Consider the following 22,084-nt stretch of genomic DNA (forward strand, 5'->3'; position numbering starts at 1 on the left):
CAAGTTATACTATTAGTATATTATTTGCCATTTAATAAATGCTAGTTTAATGGTATTGCTGTGATATCAAGAATCCACACATGAATCCTACATAAATCATTAATCAAATTAAAATATACGTATAATTTGTGTGCTTTTCGGTGCATGTTGTGTACTACAAAGTATATATGTGTAAAAATGTTTAGGCAGTTATTTAAATGGGTCAATTACATTTTTTTAGGGCGAGTTCACCATCATTATTTAAGTAAAGCCAGCACTGTAGCTTTTTTAATATGGATATATTAGTTAACCCCCGACATATGCGGATGGATATTGTTTTAGCGTTGTCCGTCCATCCGTCCGTCCGTCTTTCCGTCCGTCCGCCACTTTTGTGTCCGGAGCAATATCTTGGAAGTGATTTAACGGATTACATTGAAACTTGGTATGAGTATATATATGGATAAAAGGATGATGCACGCCAAATGGCATTGTACACCATCTGTTAATTAGAGCTTTGTCACAGACGTGACGAATACCCCCACATGCCGCATTGACACATGATATTTTGCATGTCGTCTACACAAAAAACAGCGGACACCATGCTCAATTTTTAAAACGCATTTTGTGACCCCTTGAACTAGTTTTTGACCCAGAAAGGCCCATGTTCTAACTTGGCCTTAAGATCATCTCCATAAAACCTCTGACCAAGTTTGGTGAAGATCGGATTTAAACTACTTGAATTAGAGAGCGGACACCATGCTGAATGTTAAAAAACGCACTAAGTGACCCCGTGACCTAGTTTTAGGGCCGGAATGGCCCTTGTTCAAACTTGTCCTAGTAATCATTGAGGATTGGATGAAAACTACTCGAATTAGAGAACGGACAACATGTTGAGGTTTAACACGCACTTAGATACCCCATGACCTAGTTTTTTACCGAAATGACCCATATTCAATCTTAACCTAGACATCATTTAGATACAACTTCTGACCAAGTTTGGTGAAGATTGGATGAAAACTACTTGAATTAGAGAGCGGACAACATTGTGATGTTTAAAACGTACTAGTTGACCCCGTGACCTTGTTTTTCACTCGGCATGACCCATATTCAAACTTTTCCTCAACATTATCATGATATAACTTCTGACCAATTTTGGTGAAGATTGGATAAATACTACTTGAATTAGAGAGCGGGCAACATAGTAAGGTTTTACACACACTAAGTGACCCTGTGACCTAGTTTTGGACCCGGCATGGCCCATGTTCGAACTTGACCTACACATAATCTAGTTACAACTTCTGACCAAGTGTAGTGAAGATCGGATTCAAACTACTTGAAATAGAGAGCGGACACCATGCTCAATGTGTAAAACGTACTAAGTGACCCTATGACCTAGTTTTTGATCTGGCATGGCCCATTTTCGAACCTGGCCTTCAGATCATCTAGATAAAACTTCTGAAAACTACTTGAATTAGAGAGCGGACAACATGCTGGATGTTTAAAACGCACTAAGTGACCCCGTGACCTACTTTTTGACCCGGCAAGGCCCATGTTCGAACTTAGCCTAGACATCATGTAGATACAACTTCTGACCAAGTTTTGTGAAGATCGAATGAAAACTTCTTGAATTAGAGAGCGGGCACTTAATACGGACCAACAGACAGACCGACCGACCGACAAGTTCACCCCTATTTACCTTAACCAATGTAAACAATGGATTTAAATCAGGATATTCGTGTGAGACCCGGCTTGTTGTGACACTCAACGATTTGCTAAAAAAACAATAATAAAGGATACCAAACGGATGTTATGATTTTCGATTTTTCGAAAGCGTTCGACAACGTCCCTAATGAAGATCTTCTAACAAAACTAGAGAGCATTGGTATCAAATGACCCATTCACATAAGGATCAGAAACATTTTAACAACCAGATATATGCAGGTAGTTGTTGATGAAGATTGTTCAAAGAAAGTGACCGTTAAATCTGGGGTACCTCAATGTACTGTTATGGAACCATTATTATTCCTCTGACATATCAATGGCATACCGGAAACAAAACACTCACAGGTCAGATTATTTTGGGACGATTTCTTACTTGATCGCACAGTTAGAAACGAAAATGATCACCAAATCCTACAAAATGACTTGAATGAAATAGAAAAATGGGCAGAAAGTTGGGGCATGCGTTTAAATGCAAACACAAATGTTACCTTCGCAGCGTTAATAATAAATGTATGGACTTTTATGCACTTTGAGGAGAAATTCCGAAAAAAGGTAGAAGAAAACCCCTACCTTGGATTAACAGTACATGAAACTTTGAAATGGTCTTCACATATAACGAAAGTTGCAAAGAAAACAAACGCAACTATGACTTGTTTTAGAAGAAACCTGAGAAATTGTTCTAAATATTCTAGAAAACTTGATTGCATTTCCCTGGTAAGATCATTCACAGACTATGGGGACATCATCTGGGACCCCTACCTTCAACATAACATAGAAAAGATCGTGTGTAGGAAAAAAAATTGGGTACGAACAATTTTGGGTACGAATTTTTTTTAGGGGCACGGGGAAGTAATGCCCATTCAGCGAAACTGTCAGGCGGTTTACATTCTCGTACAAATCAAAAAGTAACTACAGTTTGGGTTTTTCTCTGCATCAGCATACAATGTATTGCCTATCTTACGGATGAGTTCTGTGATAGCCGATGTTTCACGATTGTTGGGGTTTTCCCAGCGTCAAAGCGTTTGTGCCACCTGGCAGTTTTATGTCTGGTTCCTGTCACGAGCCTCTCGATAAATAGACCAGTTTAACAATACTACCGCTATTTTTAGATATGACGTGACGCGTCGAATTTCAAAGCGAGGCTGAACGTGTATAGATCTTAGGCGTAGAATATCGATGATTATAAATCAGTTTTTTTTTATTGATTACATTCGGGATTTTCATGAGAACTGATTACAACTACGGCAAACATATGCATACATGTATGTGTTGTTTAGTCAATAAATTGATGAGGGGTTATACAATGAACATATTCTAACACCTATTGCTAAGTCATATTACAAAGCCATAGTATTTAGTACCACAAGTATGAACGTGTATATACATTTTATTTAATCTTTATAAAAAGAAAGATACCCTTGATCATCAGAGCAAATGTGGTCTGAATAATTAACATAAAACAAAGATATACCTAAGTCGTATACTTCAAAACGCTATTATATAACTTAAATTCTCAAAGGTATGTTTGTTGGTCTGTTATATTTTTAATGAACGATCAAACGTGTAAACTTTTAACTTGAGTGAATATTATCTTACAGTGAACGTCAATATTGTTGAATTTTTTATACAGGTAAAAACAACGAACGTGGAGCAAACCGAACTGTCTATGCATGCACAATGATTTCTCTTCTTCCATACACTAATGAACACTCTTTATTAGACTACGTAATAACGGAGTTTTATTTTAGCGGTATCCGCTTAAGAGGTTTCGTGTTTAGAGTATTTTTTTTTAATATTTCAAATGTATAGGTATTAAGCTCTTAATTATGTATCCGAACATACTTTCACAAGGACAATCGTTCCTGTCCTAATTTTGCAAAGGCGGACATTCTTTAATACGTTGTTTTAACTACCCGGACATTCATTCCCACGTACGCTATTTTGAAATCCCGGACAATCGTTCAAACATTATTTTGACAGATCGGATATTCGCTCGCTCCTACATAGTTTTCAAGCCCCGAAGGTTTTGAAAAGTATCGATCTCGATGTAAGTCGATATATTCGAATATTGTTAACGTTATGATTCTCATAATCACGATAAAGTCTTACAACAGTTTAAATTGTAACACAAAAAATGAGAAAAAAGATTATTTCAATAACCACACATTAAAATACTGAATAAAACGCCCAGAGTGTCATATTAATTTGATAAAATGTGATAATTTTTACCGGGATAGCAATTATTCAGGAACGAATCTCCGGGCTGTAAAAATAACGAAGGAATGAATGTCCGTGATGTTAAAATGATTTAGGAAACATTATTCGCATTGTCAAAATAACGAAGGTACCAATGTTCATGTTGTCAAAAAACATAGGAACGAATGTCCGCCTGTGTGAAGTAGTATTTAGCGTTACATTAGTCTTAAAAATGACAACGTAATACTACTAGTACCACGATAAGACATTGGGGTATCATAAATGATGTTCAATGATCAGGCATCTAACACGTGTGGTTTATGACACAATGCTGGTATTTAGTATTACTCTGCACAGTATCAGATCATCACGCGGTAATGGGTTTGTGCTGAACACAGGTGCTATTAAACCACAGATGTATCAATAAACAAGATAGATCGTTATTCATACAGCGCGATAAAAAAAGCTCTAACAAAGCGTGTCAAATGTGAGCACAAATTGAAGAAGCACTGAATTTGTTCGCTATTGCATAATCTTAGAGACAGAACCCATTCAGACTTTAAAGAGTGTGTCTTAAAGCACAGATCGAGATGTGTGTGACTGTTTTCTTCATATTTATGTTATGGAGATAACTTAGACAAAATGACAACAATATGTTTTTTTTTCACAACTTGTTGCTGCACGGGCAGCCATCTTCAGGATTGTGTTTACCTTGCTAAAAAATAACATGCCTATAATCATGTACATGTTGTGATATGTGTATCTAATACTTTATCTATTTTGTATACATTATTGAGAAACAAGTCTGCCCACATGCAGCATTAAGCCCCGTTTTCCCTGAAAGCAGCCATTATATACAGATTTCAATGATAAAATCAATGTAATCGCACAAGCTGTTTTAAACACTAAACTGGCCAATACGTCCCACAAGATCTTTAACCTATTGTTTACATAATTACAGACTGTCATCAGCTGCAGTGTACCATTTAAGTATAAACAGAAACGCTTTAAGCATTAATTGTGTCGTCTGCTAAATTTGACTGGAGTTGTCCACACAGGCAGTCATGGGTTACGGGCCCTTCAGTAGCTAAGGCATACTGATTTGCAAAATTGCGTCTGCATTATTTGTGAGCTTCGCTCACAAATAAAAATGTATTGGTATTAAACAGCATTGTATTAATTTCTCAAGCAAAACACATTAAAACTTGAGCTACGCTGGTCAAAATACCATAAGACTCATTTTCGCATGACGCGGCTATTAAAGTGTGAATCAAATGTTTGGAAAGAAAACTGCGTGTTAATCAAATATTAACATACGATATATTGCGATGATGGAGGACATAGCATAATTTGTATCTACTTATACTAATGAAGATGTATGGTTTGCCTATTATAACACACATGTAATGCCGTAAATATGCGACTAACAAGTAAAAGAACAACACAATAGTTTAACTTTTGTTTTCAATTAAATTATTTAGAAACAAAATTTCAAATTGTATTTAAAAAAACAGCAATACTACCTTTTTTAAAGATAATTCTTATATATTCGATTGCTTTTTTATAATCGGTTTTAGCGATAATGAAGCATTTTTGATGTTGTCTATCGTATCCCTGTACTAATTGTTGAACTCATGTTCAACGTTTTATAAATTGAGAACTGTGAATATAAACAAGCGTAACCTAATGCGTTGTTATCACCCGTGCAATTGGACTCTCCTTTGTTTATCGACAGGCGTATCTATTAATAGCCTCAAATTATGAATGAACTGAGCAAAAAAACTACGTCATGAAAACGTAGCAGAAATACTGTTTTATTCATTCATAAACAATCTCTTCCGCAACAGGTATAATACAATCACTGTTTATGGATTCATTTCTATATAAGCTCCGTTCGAAACTATTACATTTAACACAATATTCGTATAATGTTTCCATTTGTGAATGAATATGGTTGGAGAACTCAAACATTTTTCTAAATTATACAACCTTTTCTCGCGCGGAAACGGCATGTGTAAAGCGTAGTTAGGCTCCTCGTAGATAAGCCGAAGCGATTTGAAATTTTGCGTCTGCATTATTTGCGAGCAAACGCTCACAAATAAAAAAACAGTACTTGAATCAAGTCCATATTGATTACTTATTCTGACGATGTCATATTGTGTTATCTAAATCGTGACATCGCCAAATGTTAAAAGGAGTAAAAGGTTGAAATCAAATGCGGCGTTGCGCGGGATTATTGGAAATGGCTACACGTTCAGCCTCGTTCTGGAGTTCTGCGAGTCACGTTACTTAGCGCTCTTATCAATTTTGCCTATTGTGAAAAGGGTCTTTTTGAAAGAGGACGGGAACCAAGCTGCCTTTACTTTTATCAATGATTATCAGCGAGGTATGCCGATTGAGAAAATTTGGCTAACTCAATCGGACTGGCTCCGTCTTTTAGGTCGCCATTGTGAAGAATTTGTTCATGGTATGATAACGTAGACGAGCTGCTTCGCTGAAGCAGCATCGCCAAAATAAGTCATTTTGCACGTAGGAACCGCATACCAATACATTTGCTGAAGAGCATTCGAAGCTCAATGCATCTATGAAATAAGAAATGTATTGCATGTGATATTATCATATATTGAAATATATTGACCCGTTTCAACATTTACCGTTTTTCTTTGTGTTTTTTTTTCCGGATACGTTTTATATTAATACGCTTTTGCGAAAATTGCTTCCAATCTTAAAATAAAACAGTGATTTCTTAGCAAACAGCATTGCTTTAGCTTCACACAAGTTGATAACACGATTAACATAACAAGTGCCCTTTACTAAAAACATGTCTTCTAGTAGATCAAGATGTTTTGATGAGAAAATATCTTTGCATATCTCAGTTATTTAGTGTAATGAAAGCTGTTGGAGTTGCAAATACAATAATTAACCCTTGGTATGATAAACTAGCTTACAACACAATTATTTAATCTTCGCTTTTTTTTCAAATGTCTTTATTGGATAATTGATCTAGGTGATGTTGCAGAGTTGATTTTAACCTCACTTCACGGTCAGGTTTTGATTGGTTAGATAACGGATCAATAGGATCCAGATTAACGGACCTTTAATCAGCTTCACTCACGCCCACTTGAGGTTGCATATGACTAGGAATAGGATTTAGATGATTATACAAATATTTTAGAATAGCTTAATTTACATTATCATATTTCAATACGTGACATTGAAGAAATCGCAAGGTAGGAAGTACTTTTGTAATATTTATTTTGTTTGATTCTATATTATGTGTACTACTAGACGCTTGTTAATAGTAGCACACAAACAATACTGTGGAATCACTTATTTTCGCTTAGGTTTAATCTTTTCGCTTTTAGCGCTCCCGTCGTTGCGTGAATTAATGACTAAAGCGAATATTTACCAATTTGTCAGTTTAATAACAGTTTCAGATTTTAAGTGCAACGTGTAATATCCTAATGCTAAAGGTTGTATTGAAGATTTAACACTTAAACAAATCATTTTATTGTATTTCAAATTGCCTTCTTATGGATATTTATAAATGTGAAATGCCTATCCAAGTATTCGTGTCCAAATGAAGAAAAGACACATTTACAACGTCACGTATTTTTTCTAGCAACCGATGCATTTTTCACTCTTGTTTACAAGCTTTTGAGCTCCGATAACATGTTGATATTTACTGTATAATGTTAGGCACATTTAACATATGAACGCATTTTTAGCTCATCTATTTAAAAAAAAAAAATATGAGCTATTGTCATCACCTTGGCGTCGGCGTCGGCGTTGGCGTCGGCGTCCGGTTAAGTTTTGCGTTTAGGTCCACTTTTCTCAGAAAGTTTCAATGCTATTGCATTCAAACTTGGTACACTTACTTACTATCATGAGAGGACTGGGCAGGCAAAGTTAAATAACTCTGGCGTGCATTTTGACAGAATTATGTGCCCTTTTTATACTTAGAAAATTGAAAATTTTGGTTAAGTTTTCCGTTTAGGTCCATTTTTCTCAGAAAGTATCAATGCTATTGCATTCAAACTTGGTAAACTTACTAACTATCATGAGTGGACTGGGCAGGCAAAGTTAGATAACTCTGGCGTGCAGTTTGACATAATTATGTGCCCTTTTTATACTTAGAAAATTGAAAATTTTGGTTAAGTTTTGTGTTTAGGTCCATTTTATTCCGTAAGTATCAAAGCTATTGCTTTCATACTTGCAACACTTACTAACTATCATAAGGGGACTGTGCAGGCAAAGTAATGTAACTCTGACTGGCATTTGGACAGAATTACGTGCCCTTTTTATACTTAGAAAATTGAAAATTTGGTTAAGTTTTGTGTTTAGGTCCACTTTATTCCTACAGTATCAAAGCTATTGCTTTCATACTTGCAACACCTATTAACTATCATAAGGGGACTGTGCAGGCAAAGTTATGTAATTCTGACTGTTAAGTTTTGTGTTTTGGTCCACTTTACCCCTAAAGTATCATAGATATTGCTTTCATACTTGGAACACTCGCAAACTATCATAAGGGTACAGTAAAAGGACAAGTTGCATAACTCTGGTTGTCATTTTAACGGAATTATGGTCCTTTTTTGACTTAGTAACTTTTAATATATGGTTAAATTTTGTGTTTCGATCCACTTTACTTCTTAAGTATCAAGGCTATTGCTTTCAAAATTCAAATACTTTCATGCTATCATGAGATTACTGTACCTGGCAAGTTGAATTATACCTTGACCTTTAAATGACCTTGACTCTCAAGGTAAAATTATTAAATTTTGCTAAAATTGCCATAACTTCTTTATTTATGATTAGATTTGATTGATACTTTAACAAAACTACTCTTACCTGACATACCACAATAGACTCAACCCAAACTCTCCCCCGTGCCCTCCTCCCCCTCCCCCCGAATCTCCCCCTATTTTTTTTTTAAGATCATCTCACAAATGACCACCACACCCTCACACTATACCTCCCCACCCCACCCCTAAGTTTTTTTTGGAAACGGTTAAAAAACACAAATATTTATTTTTATTATTTTACGTTTGAAATACCGTCCAACCATCGCACCCAAGAATCCCCCCAATCCCCCCTCCCCCCACCCGAATCCCCATCCCCCAATTTTTTTTAAGATCTTTTTTTTTGCATTTTTTTCGCATTTTTGGAAGATAATGTAATAAATATCCACACCCCCACACTATACACCCCTCTTCACTCCACCCCTCCCTCCTTTGTGATTGAAAATCAGAGTCCCTTCACCTTTAAAAATAAAATAGATGAGCGGTCTGCATCCGCAAGGCGGTGCTCTTGTTCACTGTTTTCACAAGTTTACATTTTGCGTACAGAATTCGCGCGACCGAAATGGTGCGCAAATTTAGGACGCGAATAAACAGAAATGTGGTATTTGACATAATGTTATACACATCATCTAAAGTATATGTATATACTTAATGATGCGACCCCTATTATCCAGCAGTGGAGACAACGACCCTTGCCAAGTAAGAGCCAAATCCAATAGCGACCAAAACGATGCTTTTTTAAATAAACAAGCTGTGATAATGGAGCATTTTCGTCCTGGAGATCGGGCATTTTATGGATCAATCGATTCGTATGTTTCGATTAAAAAATTGTTCTTTTGTTGACAATTCTAGAAAAAAACAATAAACATAATATGTCCGCGATTGATAATGCTCGAAATTCGTATCCCTCTTATTCATGCGATTCCACAGTATAGTAGTAATTTGAACAAGCTCAAAATTCAGAATAACCGAATTGTTGCACCATTTACTTGCCAATGCGTAACATGTTCAAGGCTTTTTTACGGTCATATTGAGCAACATACATCCGACATTGTGCACGAAAATTACGCCATGACTCGCGTATTACAGATTCATACGTTCAATGGATATTTAATAACCCCCAAATAAACATAAAAACTTTTGTCATTGTATTGAGAAAATAAAAGAAATACACACAATTAGGAAAAGCATTTAAGGAATTTACTTAATCACAAGAAAACTCAAATACTTTCAGAATGTTTTCTGTCACAAATACATGAACGTATGTGTTAAAACTGAAATACGCCCAAGATTGTTTTATACATTTAAACGACTATCAAATTTATAACTCTGGTCTCCAAAAGTCAACAATCCAACAGGTACGTTGTCATGTTTGTTTTATTCGCTTGTGATACTTGTCGGTGTTATCGCGTCAACGGCGAACCATGTGATGGCAAAGACCGATAACCGACCATGTTTAACCCGCGTCGTATCTGTCTGAAGATTATTATATCTGCTGAATACATTCGATAAATGTTTAAGGTGATGATTACTCAATAACCAGTTTGTCAATCAAAACTAATTGCTAAATACGCGTGTATATGATTTGGTTAATGGGTTCTTATGGAAGGGTATTTGTATTAATTACAAAAATTCGGCATCGCGCTACATTACATCATATTTTATAACGGAATACCGCTATGCCATCGTGGTTTCACATTAAAATCCAGAGGGCGACAATGCGATAGTGCGAAAGTACGATGAGGACATTGCGATAGTACAATGACGACAATGCGATATGACGATGGCGACAATGCGATAGTACGATGGCGCCAATGTGACAACGCGATAGTACGATGGCGACAATGCGATAGCACGATGGCGACTATGCGATAATACGATGACGACAGTGCGACAATACGATGGCGACATTGCGAAAGTATGATGGCGACAATGCGATAGTGCGATAATACGATCACGACAGGTCGACAATACGATGGCGACAGTGCGATAGTACGATTGCGACAATGCGTACTATCGCATTGTCGCCATCAAACTATCGCATTGTCGCCAACGTACTATCGCGTTGTCGCATTGTCGCTATCGTACTACATGTATCGCATTGTCGCCATCGTATTCTCGCATTGTCGCCATCGTACTATCGCACTTTCGCATCGTCGCCCTCTGGATTTAAATATGTAACCAGGATGGCATAAACGGTATTCCGTAGTAATTAAATTTAGTCTCGATACTTATTTTAAACTTAGCAAAACAGTTTCAATAGAAGCTTTAAAGAAAATCTACTTAAATAGTTTGTGAGAACGTATTGTTGACAACAGTATTGTACTAACACATATTTCAAGTTGGATATTTACCGGCTGTATTTTAATGGTTCTCGTTATATTTTAAACAATTAATTTTCGGAAATTGTAATTATTATATATGCAATGTTTGACAAATCAAGGGAGTTTCATATCATATTTGCATATATAATCATATAATAACATCTTATAAAATGTTGCTTCAAAAACGAAAAAAAACATATTAAATTCCATTCAATAACTTTAATTGGGCGTCGCTCCGCAGTAAATTCAACTAAAATCATTCACGAGATTATACTTTAGTGCAATGTAAGCTCAATCTAAGCGGTATGGTAGTTAAAAGGCTTTCCGGAGATAAGATATCCAGCAACCCACAACCGGAATCAACCTGTCGGGGTGGATAGATTAATTCGAAAGTAGATGCACAACTTAAACGTTAAACTTTTAAAATCTTGTCCAACAGTAAGGGTGATATTTTAATACACTTTTTACATTTACATTTCGTATAACTAGATAGTAATAATTGAAAATGATTGCAAATATGTAAACGTATATTTTACGCGTCCCATGCTATATGTGATTTATTATGTCTGAATCGGATGATCTTCATTGTTTTTTTATTATAAAGTTTAAGCATTATTACAGTTATCTATGTATTGAACATTTCTATAGACTTCAAATATACTGGTTAAATAAAGAATACATCAATGCAAATAAATTTAATTTGAGACGAAGAATGTTTATTGTGTGTAATATATGAAATTAAGTTGGAAATCTCAAGTGTTTTAACATGATCTATTATTAGAACAAAACAAATAGATTAATGAAAACTTAACTTTATGACTAGATTTTGGGATCTCTAATGAATTTATTTTAAGATATTAATGTTATGATATTAAGATTATTAAGGCGTTTGATAATTCAGATAGTTCAGCAAAATGTATGCATAATTGTATACATTAGGCTTAGGCTATTTTAAAGATACTTCTGTAGTGTGTGGATGGACTTTCATCATGGCGGACTTGTAAATCGTAGTAGTGTCACTCAGTGCCCGTATGTTTGTGCTAACTTTAGTTGTTGGTGAGCGAAACACTTTAATGCATACCAAAAAGTTGCATACTAGTTGTAATTCGGATATCCTCACCTTTGGAAACCTCATATAATCATCGTAAATAGTAACAACACGTTTCACTAATTCAATTAAGTTGTTTCTTCAAATAATCAGGGTTGATATGGTATGTTATTGTTAAAGGCATGTACATGGGTCAGCCTGGTTAATTATCCAAGATAAGGGGTCTTTACAAAATTCCTTGAACATTCCGGAGTTAGTATATTTTTAATACTTGTATTTCAATTAATATACTTGTACTTTGCAGCGAGTACGAAATCAGATACAAAAAGACCTTTTCAAATCTACCGGAATATGCGCTTTTGTTTTGTAACAACAATACCTTCAAATATTGATAAATCCAATTGTGTGAAAGACGTAAGGAAAAAAACAACACCAACAGTTATTGACAAAAGCGTTATAATGATATTATGTGAATATTTATAGTATGCAAACACAAAAATTATTTGTTTCCATGCTAATACAGATTACGTGTGGTTGTGAGAATATAACTATTGCATTGTAGATGACTTATGAAGGGCAACTTAATGAACCTAATGTTTGAAGTGAACAAGATCAAAGGATACTTACTGATAAAGACATTGATTTCATGTCATAAAACCGTCTAACATTGGCCGTCGGGAAACGAACCCGCCACTGGTGATTTGCGGTCTCATCAAGATGGATGCCACAACCAACATATTCACCCACAAAGAGACCAATAACTGGTTCAAGGCTTACATAGCCTTGAATGTGACGAAGGAAGGACTGACTAACTTCGTAGTGAGCGAATTAAAAAATGTCCACTCAGCGATAGGCATAAGCTGCGGACAATGTTCAATTGCAAACCTCATGCCGTGTCCTACCCAGGGCCTGTGTAAAAAGAGGAAACCATATACATGCACTTTTCATACGTCACAACTACCCAAGTCATGCCAAACATGTGACAAAGTGAAACAAAATATCAAATCGCTGCATAGATTTAACTGGCCTTCGTGGCGAAACTCTAAAGCGGAAAGATGGGTAACGGATCCATGGGAAATTGGTAAATGTTACCTCCCACCGGATGGCTATAGCGAAGTTTCTTCTGTCCAAGAATCTGATTTCAATGGTGTGATAAGCATTTTGTTGAACTGCAAACATTTCCAGACATGTCTCTCCCCCGCATGTCTATCGCCGCCACCTCCTGATAAGCAATGCCCGTTGGAAAAGGTAATATCAAGATATACTAATAAAATAGCAAAAACACATGTTTATTTGTCTAACACGCTAATGTAAAAACACACATGTGTTATGACGCGGTTAATAACAGTATTATCCATGATATCAACCAAACACACACTTTTTTATCTAAGCATTTGAATGTAGTCAATATTTTCTCGCTTTCCCACTGACGGCCCACGCGCCTGTTTATTTACCTTTAAGCGTTCTTCCTTGGTCATAAACTACACAACTTTATTTTGATAAAGATACGTCAAATAGGCCGAGATGTACGTCACACTGCCGACTGCAAGGTGACAGATGCTGACCTGCAGGACTATTTCAAGACACTGGCCACCCTTCTGGCTGATCCAATCTGCTTATTACATGATACATCAGCAATAGACGCACACAGAAAACTCAGTGATGTAAATTGATGCATTTTTAGTTTAAGAAATAAGTCAAGTGTGTTTTTTGTGACTATATATACAAAATATAATGTATAGAATGATATCACGCAACTTTCTGGTGGATTCTTTTTGACAACGATATTTTATTAAAACGGAAAATGAGTCCTTTTCATGTGCTAATATTTTATTTTGATCCTGATTCTGGAACATACGAAAAACGGTTTGCAGTCAAACTCCTCTAAAACTTTCGTAATTGGAGGCAAATTTGTTTTGAACAACAACAACACCAACAACAACAACAACAACAACAACAAAACACAACAACAGACGAATTTCCAAATTGTAAAACACTCTGCAGTTCTTATTTTGGAAAGTAATTATTTTAAAATTCTAATTTGTACACATGCGTTTGGTTGTGGCAAATAAAAATATATTTTAACTCATTTAAATGTAACTCTAGTGACTGTTTCGACTAATATCATAGAACATAAAATAGGTATCTTTTATGAAACTAGGGACAATCAAATGTTCCTACAACGCACATTTATACTGTCGTCACATGTCAAATAATCTAGCACGTGGGGAACTTTAAAAAATGTGAACTCTTTGGCACTGTTATTGAAATCGCATTACAAATCGACAATAAATAATTAGTCGATTATATTATTTGACGCTATTTAAAAGTATACTCATGTTTGTACCAACAATATGTCAATATGGCAATGTTTGTTATGTTTTATTGGTCCTCAAACTTTGGAGGGTTTTTATTATGTTGTTAACTATACAAAAACTAACATTTTGTAATGATCTAGGATTTCACAAACACAAGAATCAGTCTCGATACAAGTCTACACATGCCAATATGCCAATATTTTGACGTAGTTGCAGAATGATCAGCTTACACTTACCGGACTTGGCGAGCTGTTGAAAGAAGCCAATCAGACACTAACACACGCGAAAGAGGTCGGAGAACGATTATCTGAAGAGGCTGCAAAGACCATGACAGATGGTCTGAATACTTTAGAGGCTACAATACAGGTTGGAGTGCTGCGCATTCAAAGCGAGACAATGGATAGCATAGTGCGCATTAAACAAGCAGCGAATGAAAAGGGACAAGACGATTACGAACGAGGCGTAGCAGGTTTGTACACGTATTCGTTCTACACATATCTTCACTTCGGTATAAACTGATTGCCTTTGTATTAAAAATCAGATAAATCCATCAAACTGATATAGAAATTTTGATGCTATGTTGTTGACATCCGATTTACTATTACAAAAATCTTAGTATCAAATCGAACATATCCGTTGTACAGACACAAACTATGATGCCATTTCGGATGCATCAGTGCAAAAGACATATACATCATAGCGCCCTGTCCGTCACATATTTTATAATGAAATCTCGCACATGTCCGTCTCCTCGCACTGTCAATTTACTTACGTTTCTGACACATCCGTTATAGTACTCGCGCATACATTATACAAACGTGACGGATATATTACATCCAGTTATACCGGAACAGAAACAATACAGCCGTTTCAAACGAACACATCAGTTATATGTCGGGCGAATATCTTATACTGGCACGGACTCTATACTATCATGTCGGACACATATATTGACACATACATATTCACTATATTGTCGTGTCTGACACTTACAACGTTCTTCCGTTAAGGACACATCCAATATATTGACATAGAATATATATAAGCACTATTTGCGGTATGACACGCGCAATTTAACGACCGTACATTGCAATGGACAAGGCATTCACCTGCGGATGCAACATTGCATGTCATATTGCGAGTGTTGAGTGTCGTATTTTGCACCGTGTTAAATGTCATTTGTCGACTTCACATGCAAGGACGAAAATAAATGAAACTTGAACCGGCCTGCGTAGTTACCTCTACAATAGGTGTTTAATGCCATCACAAATAAAGCCGTCCCGATCTTAATATTTCAAGTTTGTAATTTTTGCTCTAATAAAAATTGACGCGATTTTCTACATACTTAAACATTGTTTTGTATGATTTGCTTTCAACAAACTAAACGTAATATAAAGAAATACAATTTTGACCATGCCTAATAAAACCATTGTTTGAATCGGTCATCTGCGCGTAGTTTGAAATGACGGACATAATAAGAACTAAACACCGACCGAGTCAAATAACTGCAAGCAGGCTGTACAGGCAAACATGATATTTCAAGCCGCTACGTCAGTGATTGTGAAAATATAAACCACGAAGACTATTGATTTATATTAATGACAGCAATATATTTTAAACAAGAACTGCATGAAATATAATTTGAGTAATCAAACTTTCAAACTCCCTGCTTTACCTTATTTTGAAACCCACAGGGAGTGGACGACATTCAGCTAGGCCGTACGTATGTCCCGAAGCTGTTTTTTTAAGTCTTCTTTAGTTACTGGGTAGATCTTGCTCACACGAGTTCAGTTGCATAACCTTAGTTGGTATGTTTATGATCGTTAAGAAAGGTATTTAGGCAGTGATGTGTTATGGCAGAATTATGTCTCTTTCTCTGTTTTTTCACTTATGTGTCTTGAATTTTTTTTTAACAACTGGGTGGGTCCATCTCAAACTTTCACAGTTTAATGACCTTAATGTGAAGATTATCGGAAATAAAGGGATTTCGGCTGCGACTAGTTTCGTCAGAACTTTAGCACTTTTTTTCTCATATTTCCATTTTAGAACATATGGTAAAAACCTTTCGTGTTTACCACTCTTCTTTTACTGCTTTTTGGATATTGCTCAATATTTCCCTTTTAAATTACCTTACTGTGTATGTATGATCTTAAATAAAAGGATTTAGGATGTCGTGAGCTTTGGCAGAATTATGGTAATTTGTCTGTTTGTTCACAATATAATATTAAGTCACCACTTTTTGTGTTTCAACTCCGCTTTATCTAAAAGTTGGGTCTCGCTCAAGCTCTCACAGTTGAATTACGGTAATGTGTAGACGATCTAAAAGAAAGAAATTTTGTCTGCAACAAGCTTTGGCAGAATAATTGCCATTCGTCCTTTTTTACAATATAAAATCTAGAGTCCCGACATTTTGTGTTCTCTATTTATCTTGAACTTCATATTGGATCTTGATAAAAGTTTCCTTTTGAATGGTATTAATGTGTACAAAATCGTGAAGAATGAAATTTGAGCTAAGACGAGTTTTGGCAGAATGATTGCTCTTTGTCTGTTTTTTCCCACTATATAATATGTATTTATTTTTAATATAAAATTCCCCTTTATTTTTGGGTGAATCCCACTCAAATTGTCACAAAGTAATGACCTCTCTGTGTCACAGATCATTAAGAAATTTCAACTGATACAAGGTTTTGTTGAAATATTGCGTTTGACGTTTGGTCGACTGTAGAATATATAGGGGAGTTGTCTGTATCAAAACATGTGTTGTGAGGGAATCAGTGTCTGTAACACATTTCTTGTTTTAAATTTTAAAAAAGTGTCTCGAGAAGCGTTTTAGTTTAACCTCTTTGATTGGTGTTGTAAAACATCCAAACGGTCGAAAGTAGATCATCGATGCCACTTCTGGAATCCCATGTAAAACAAACACTTGCATGAGCTTTATGGATCAAATTTGCATCTACGGCCCAAAAAAACAATTTCCAATCACATACTGAAAATACCAATTTTGCTTGTAGAAGGACTTTCCTCGAGGGGTTAACAGCATCAGTCGCTGTTCTGGTCGATTCATTTAATACACAATTCAACATTCGAATAACGAGAAATGTTACGTAAAACCGCTTTGTCGCATACAAGAGAATATTATTTGTGTGCCGCTGCGCTAACGCGCGATGTGAGTATATCAAAAGGACAATGGTACACTTTATGATTAAAAGATATAATGCATACCCTCTCCAAACAAAAACCCCGCTATCACACTTTTAAGGGTTCACAAACATTTTCCGTTGCTAGTTTGTAATTTCGTCCGTCGGATTTTTGTGGATCTTAAAACTGATGCAAGAACGAAGAAACTTTCAAAACATATACAAACATAGTAGCATTTAAACTTGTAAACCTTGGTTTTTAAATCCTCTGCCTAGAACTAGACGTGGATATCTTGGATTCATATTAGATCAATTTGCCAGATCGCCCGTGTGTCCGGCACATCGTATATCTTTTATAATTTTGTATTGGTCAAATGGTTTCGAATAATAATAACAAAACTGCAAAAACATGTTGTGATTTGAGCACAGTTTTAGAAATAATCTTACTTTTCATTTTAGTATATTATCAAAGACACTACACTTAAATGTTTTTTCTAGAAATTGAATGTAGATTTCTGAACAGAAATACGCCGGTAATTTGTATGCCCACGAAGGGCGGCATAAAGTTTTTGAAGTGCCCGTAAGTTCGTCCGTCAGTCAGTCTGTCCTAAAACTTTAACATTGCCCATAGCTTTTGCAATATTGCAGATAGCAACTTGATATTTAGGATGCACGTGTATCTCATAAAGCTGCACATTTTGAGTGGTGAAAGGTCAAGGTCATCCTTCAAAGTCAAAGGTCAAATATATGGCTTCAAAGCGGCGCAGTAGGGGGCATTGTTTTTCAGACAAACACATCTATTGTTCTATTAAGTTGTGTTATTTTTCCAGATCTTCTCAGGCGATTAAAGGACCACTATCGTGACACAGTTAGCTTCGTACCTCTGTCTACATTGGATCTCAGTCGCGATAAAAAAGTACAGGACATCTATGCCAGTCCAAAAATACATCGGATAAAAATAGAGAATGATGGGAGACGCACGATACAGGAACAAGTATTAACGTACAAAGATTTCTTTTACAGAGATCATCAATTATCTAGACGTTCATATTTACAGGGCGAGCCGGGCAGTGGCAAAACGGCATTTGTTGCTAATTTAGTTAACGATTGGTGTAACTTGAATGCGCCCTCAATGGGTTCTACCAAGGGACAAACTGCGTTCGTTGACGTTGATACCCTTCAGAAATTCAAGTTTATTTTCTTCATCTCGTTGCGCGATTGTCGAAATCAGACGTGTGTAACGCAGATGATAAAAACACAGCTTATCGACAAAATCTACGCGGACCACAAATCGGAGGCTGCGTACAATCTTGTCTTAACAATAATTACTAATGCGACATGTCTCGTCATTCAAGACGGTCTGGATGAGTGGTCTGATGAAGATGCTCTACCTTATATGGCAGGAATTCCTCAGGACCATTGCATTGTACTGACAACTTCTCGACCATGGAAACTCGCTGATGAACGTATCAGAAATTCTCAAATTGACATTCTGTTAGATCTTGAGGGCATAATTGATCCTAAAGCATTCAAGGAAAAGGTACTGCGTTGTCTACTTCATGAATCAATTGATCTTAAAGAAAATGTGAAGCAATTTGAAGACTTTCTTTGGAGTCACAACCTGCAGTCAATATCAGTTTCGCCTATGCTCCTCACGCTTATTATCTGTACCTGGGTAGAAGGGATAGCTGAGCGTCTGTCAGGATCGTCACTGTGTGAACTTTACACAATCCTTCTTGAAAGTCTATGTAAAAAAGCAAACCCTTTCATTAGTCATTTTAACCAATCGGAGCCGTTGCCGGTAAACTGCTTTTTTCGATCGAAGTACATTAAACCGAGTATGCAACACATAAATGACATTTCAAAAGCCGCTTTCTCATTTTTGTTTTCAAACGAGAGAGAGATGTCAATAGTATTTAATGAAATAAAATTATCGGAATATTTGTCTGACAATACACAGGAGTTCGCACTCAAATCTGGATTATTATCTGTAAGAAAACGTACAAATCGTATCGATAATACATGTTCGTTTGTGCACAAAAGTGTGCAGGAATTCCTTGCGGCTTTTCATATCTCCGGAAATGTAGACGTTATAAATGGAATCATTTCTGGATACCTTAAACGCCATCACAACTCCTATTTAGATATATCTCAAGTGTTTGTATTCCTCTGTGGGATGAACATCGCGGCAGCGAATAAACTATCTAAACTGATGAATGATCAGGATATTGCTCACGGACATAAAGTCTTCACATCATTTGGTGAGGATTATTTCTACTTTTTAAAATACTTTGATGAAAGGCCTTTCCAGCGCTGTGTTGTTTCAGGCTATAAGGAAGCTAAAGCCAACAAAAACACTCCGGTGCACCTGCATCTGAGTCACTGTTATATCTTTGGTGATAATTCGGAAGATATTTATCACATCTGGGCGATGAACGCTTCGCGTGCGCGATTATTATCCGTACATCCGTACGAACATTTCCTCAAGCATGTAACAATACGTTCACAAGACGCGTCGTCTTCTCTTTGGAATGGACTTAGATCTGTTTTCACACGTGCACGTGATAATCCGTTTCCTTCTGCACGTGAAACTCAGGAAGAAGTCAATTCGCCCGCTTCTTTTAACCTGTCATTGTGCCATCACCTGGAAGAGCTGAACCTCGACGATAAGGTCACCGTGCAACCAAATGCACTTGTGGGTCTGAAAAATTTGAAATGTCTGAGGTTAAACGAGGTTAAATGTGAAGGACTGGACTTGTCACGGTTTCACAAGCTGGAACGGCTGATCCTCAATTGTAATGTAACCCTGCAACCTAATGCACTTGTGTGTCTGAAAAATTTGAAATACATCGATATATGTTATTTCAAAATTGAAGCACTTTGTCTTGACTTGTTCTCGTGTGTAAACCTTGAAGGACTGAGGCTGACCGGTAGTATAATCGCGCAACCAAGGGCACTGGTAGGTATGAAGAAGTTGAAACGTCTAGAGTTAGATTGTACATGTGAAAGACTTGACTTGTCGTATAATGAACACATAGAATCAATGGCTGCCGGCTGCGAAGTAATTTTATTACCACTTTCTACTCAAAACTATAAGAATTTAAAACAAATTAGAATAATTAGCACTTATGAAGGTCTTGATTTGTCATTGCTTGAAAACTTAGAATCGATAGAAATCAGCGAAAAAGTGGAAGTTTTACCGAAACGACTTTTCCATCGTAACAAACAAAAACTTTCTAAAATTGGCTTGTATGATTTTGATTTTAAAAGTTCAGACAAAATAGCCAATAATACATGGTGTATACTAAACAATGCAGACCCAGCACAGTGTGCAGACTCAACTCCAGTACTGCCCTCGATAAAAAGAATTGAATTGCACCGAGTTAAATGTTCCACTACCTGGCTACGCAATCTGTTGAGCACGCTGCTGACTCTCGATCATGAGGTGAAGTGTGTGCTGGAGAGCTGTCAAATAACATCGAGTGAAGAAGGCGCAGTCTGGAGACCATTTGATTATACAATCGCAGTCATAACGACGGATTTAAACAATACTGTCGAAATTCCTTTGCTTCATAATGACTTCTTTCCAGGTCTCTGGGAGTCTGTGTACGGTTTGCCTATCAAGAGTCTCAGTTTGGATTCTCATTTAGGAAGATTAACAATTAATCATGAGGCGTCGTTTTCACAGTCACTTAGATCTTTCTCGCAACTTGAAACGCTAACAATGCATTTGGAGACATATATCGACCTACAGCTACCTCAGTCATTGAGACATTTGACTTTGTTTTACGTTAAACTGTCTTCATCCCAAGTACGCGACCTGGTGAACAAACTGCCTGCTTTGTCTGGACCACTTGATTGCAGAATAGAATTCGGTTGGTCTCATGAAACTGTAAACGAGGGTGGCCCACATAAATACTCAAATAATCAGTTTCCTACAGAGGAGTACTTTCTCATCAAAGAGGAATTGAAAACGCGGGAGAATGTTAAAGTTAAACGATTCCGAATATATGACCGGTCAGTTGAAATTGATCATGGCACTACATCTGCATGGTCCTCACGTTGCGGTGTTGATGATGATGGTGATCATAGCGATGCTATGGATTATTATACGTTTTATGAAAATTTCTTAATTGAAAAAAATCGGTATGACTTAAAAAGTCGGGTATCAATGCGACTTCAGATTAACTGTGTTTACGATCCAGCTTAGTCACGTAATACATACGATTGCAAGACATGATATTTACATTTCTTTGTTTATTAAATACTTCGGGAATGGTTTTTAATTCTTTAAAACATACACTTCATGTACATATAATTTTTAATGACACAAGTAGTTTGTAATATGTTATAAATACTCATTGTGTTTGAATTGATTCCCGGTTCTCTATGATAACTAGATTTTATATCTTACGGTTATACCGATCCTTTAATTGTGATATTATTATACTTTTTTTATGAAGAAGAAGATATGATGATTTTTATGATGATACTTGTTATGATTATGATGACAATTAAGAGGACGGGGATGTTTATAGTGCTAATATGATGCCAACAC

General features: G+C 36.3%; 1 protein-coding gene across 1 annotated transcript; it reads left to right on the plus strand.

Annotated features, from left to right (window-relative positions):
- The first annotated feature begins 11,298 nt into the window (after nucleotides 1–11,298).
- On the plus strand, nucleotides 11,299–20,986 carry LOC127862642 (uncharacterized). The gene is made up of 6 exons (XM_052401847.1): nucleotides 11,299–11,415; nucleotides 12,634–13,319; nucleotides 13,577–13,735; nucleotides 14,600–14,858; nucleotides 18,357–20,485; nucleotides 20,844–20,986. The coding sequence occupies exons 2-6, from the start codon at nucleotides 12,789–12,791 to the stop codon at nucleotides 20,886–20,888; spliced, it is 3,123 nt and encodes a 1,040-aa protein (XP_052257807.1). The 5' UTR covers nucleotides 11,299–11,415; nucleotides 12,634–12,788; the 3' UTR covers nucleotides 20,889–20,986.
- The last annotated feature ends 1,098 nt before the right edge of the window (nucleotides 20,987–22,084 follow it).

This window comes from Dreissena polymorpha, chromosome 16 (assembly GCF_020536995.1).
Source record: "Dreissena polymorpha isolate Duluth1 chromosome 16, UMN_Dpol_1.0, whole genome shotgun sequence".
In the NCBI taxonomy this organism is placed as follows: domain Eukaryota; kingdom Metazoa; phylum Mollusca; class Bivalvia; order Myida; family Dreissenidae; genus Dreissena; species Dreissena polymorpha.

Coding starts and splice junctions, on each gene's coding strand:
- LOC127862642 (XM_052401847.1), top strand. CDS start 12,789: ATGGATGCCACAACCAACATATTCACCCACAAAGAGACCAATAACTGG. Junction 13,320..13,576: donor AGCAATGCCCGTTGGAAAAG/GTAATATCAAGA, acceptor ATTTTGATAAAG/ATACGTCAAATAGGCCGAGA. Junction 20,486..20,843: donor TCGCGCAACCAAGGGCACTG/GTAGGTATGAAG, acceptor TAAACAATGCAG/ACCCAGCACAGTGTGCAGAC.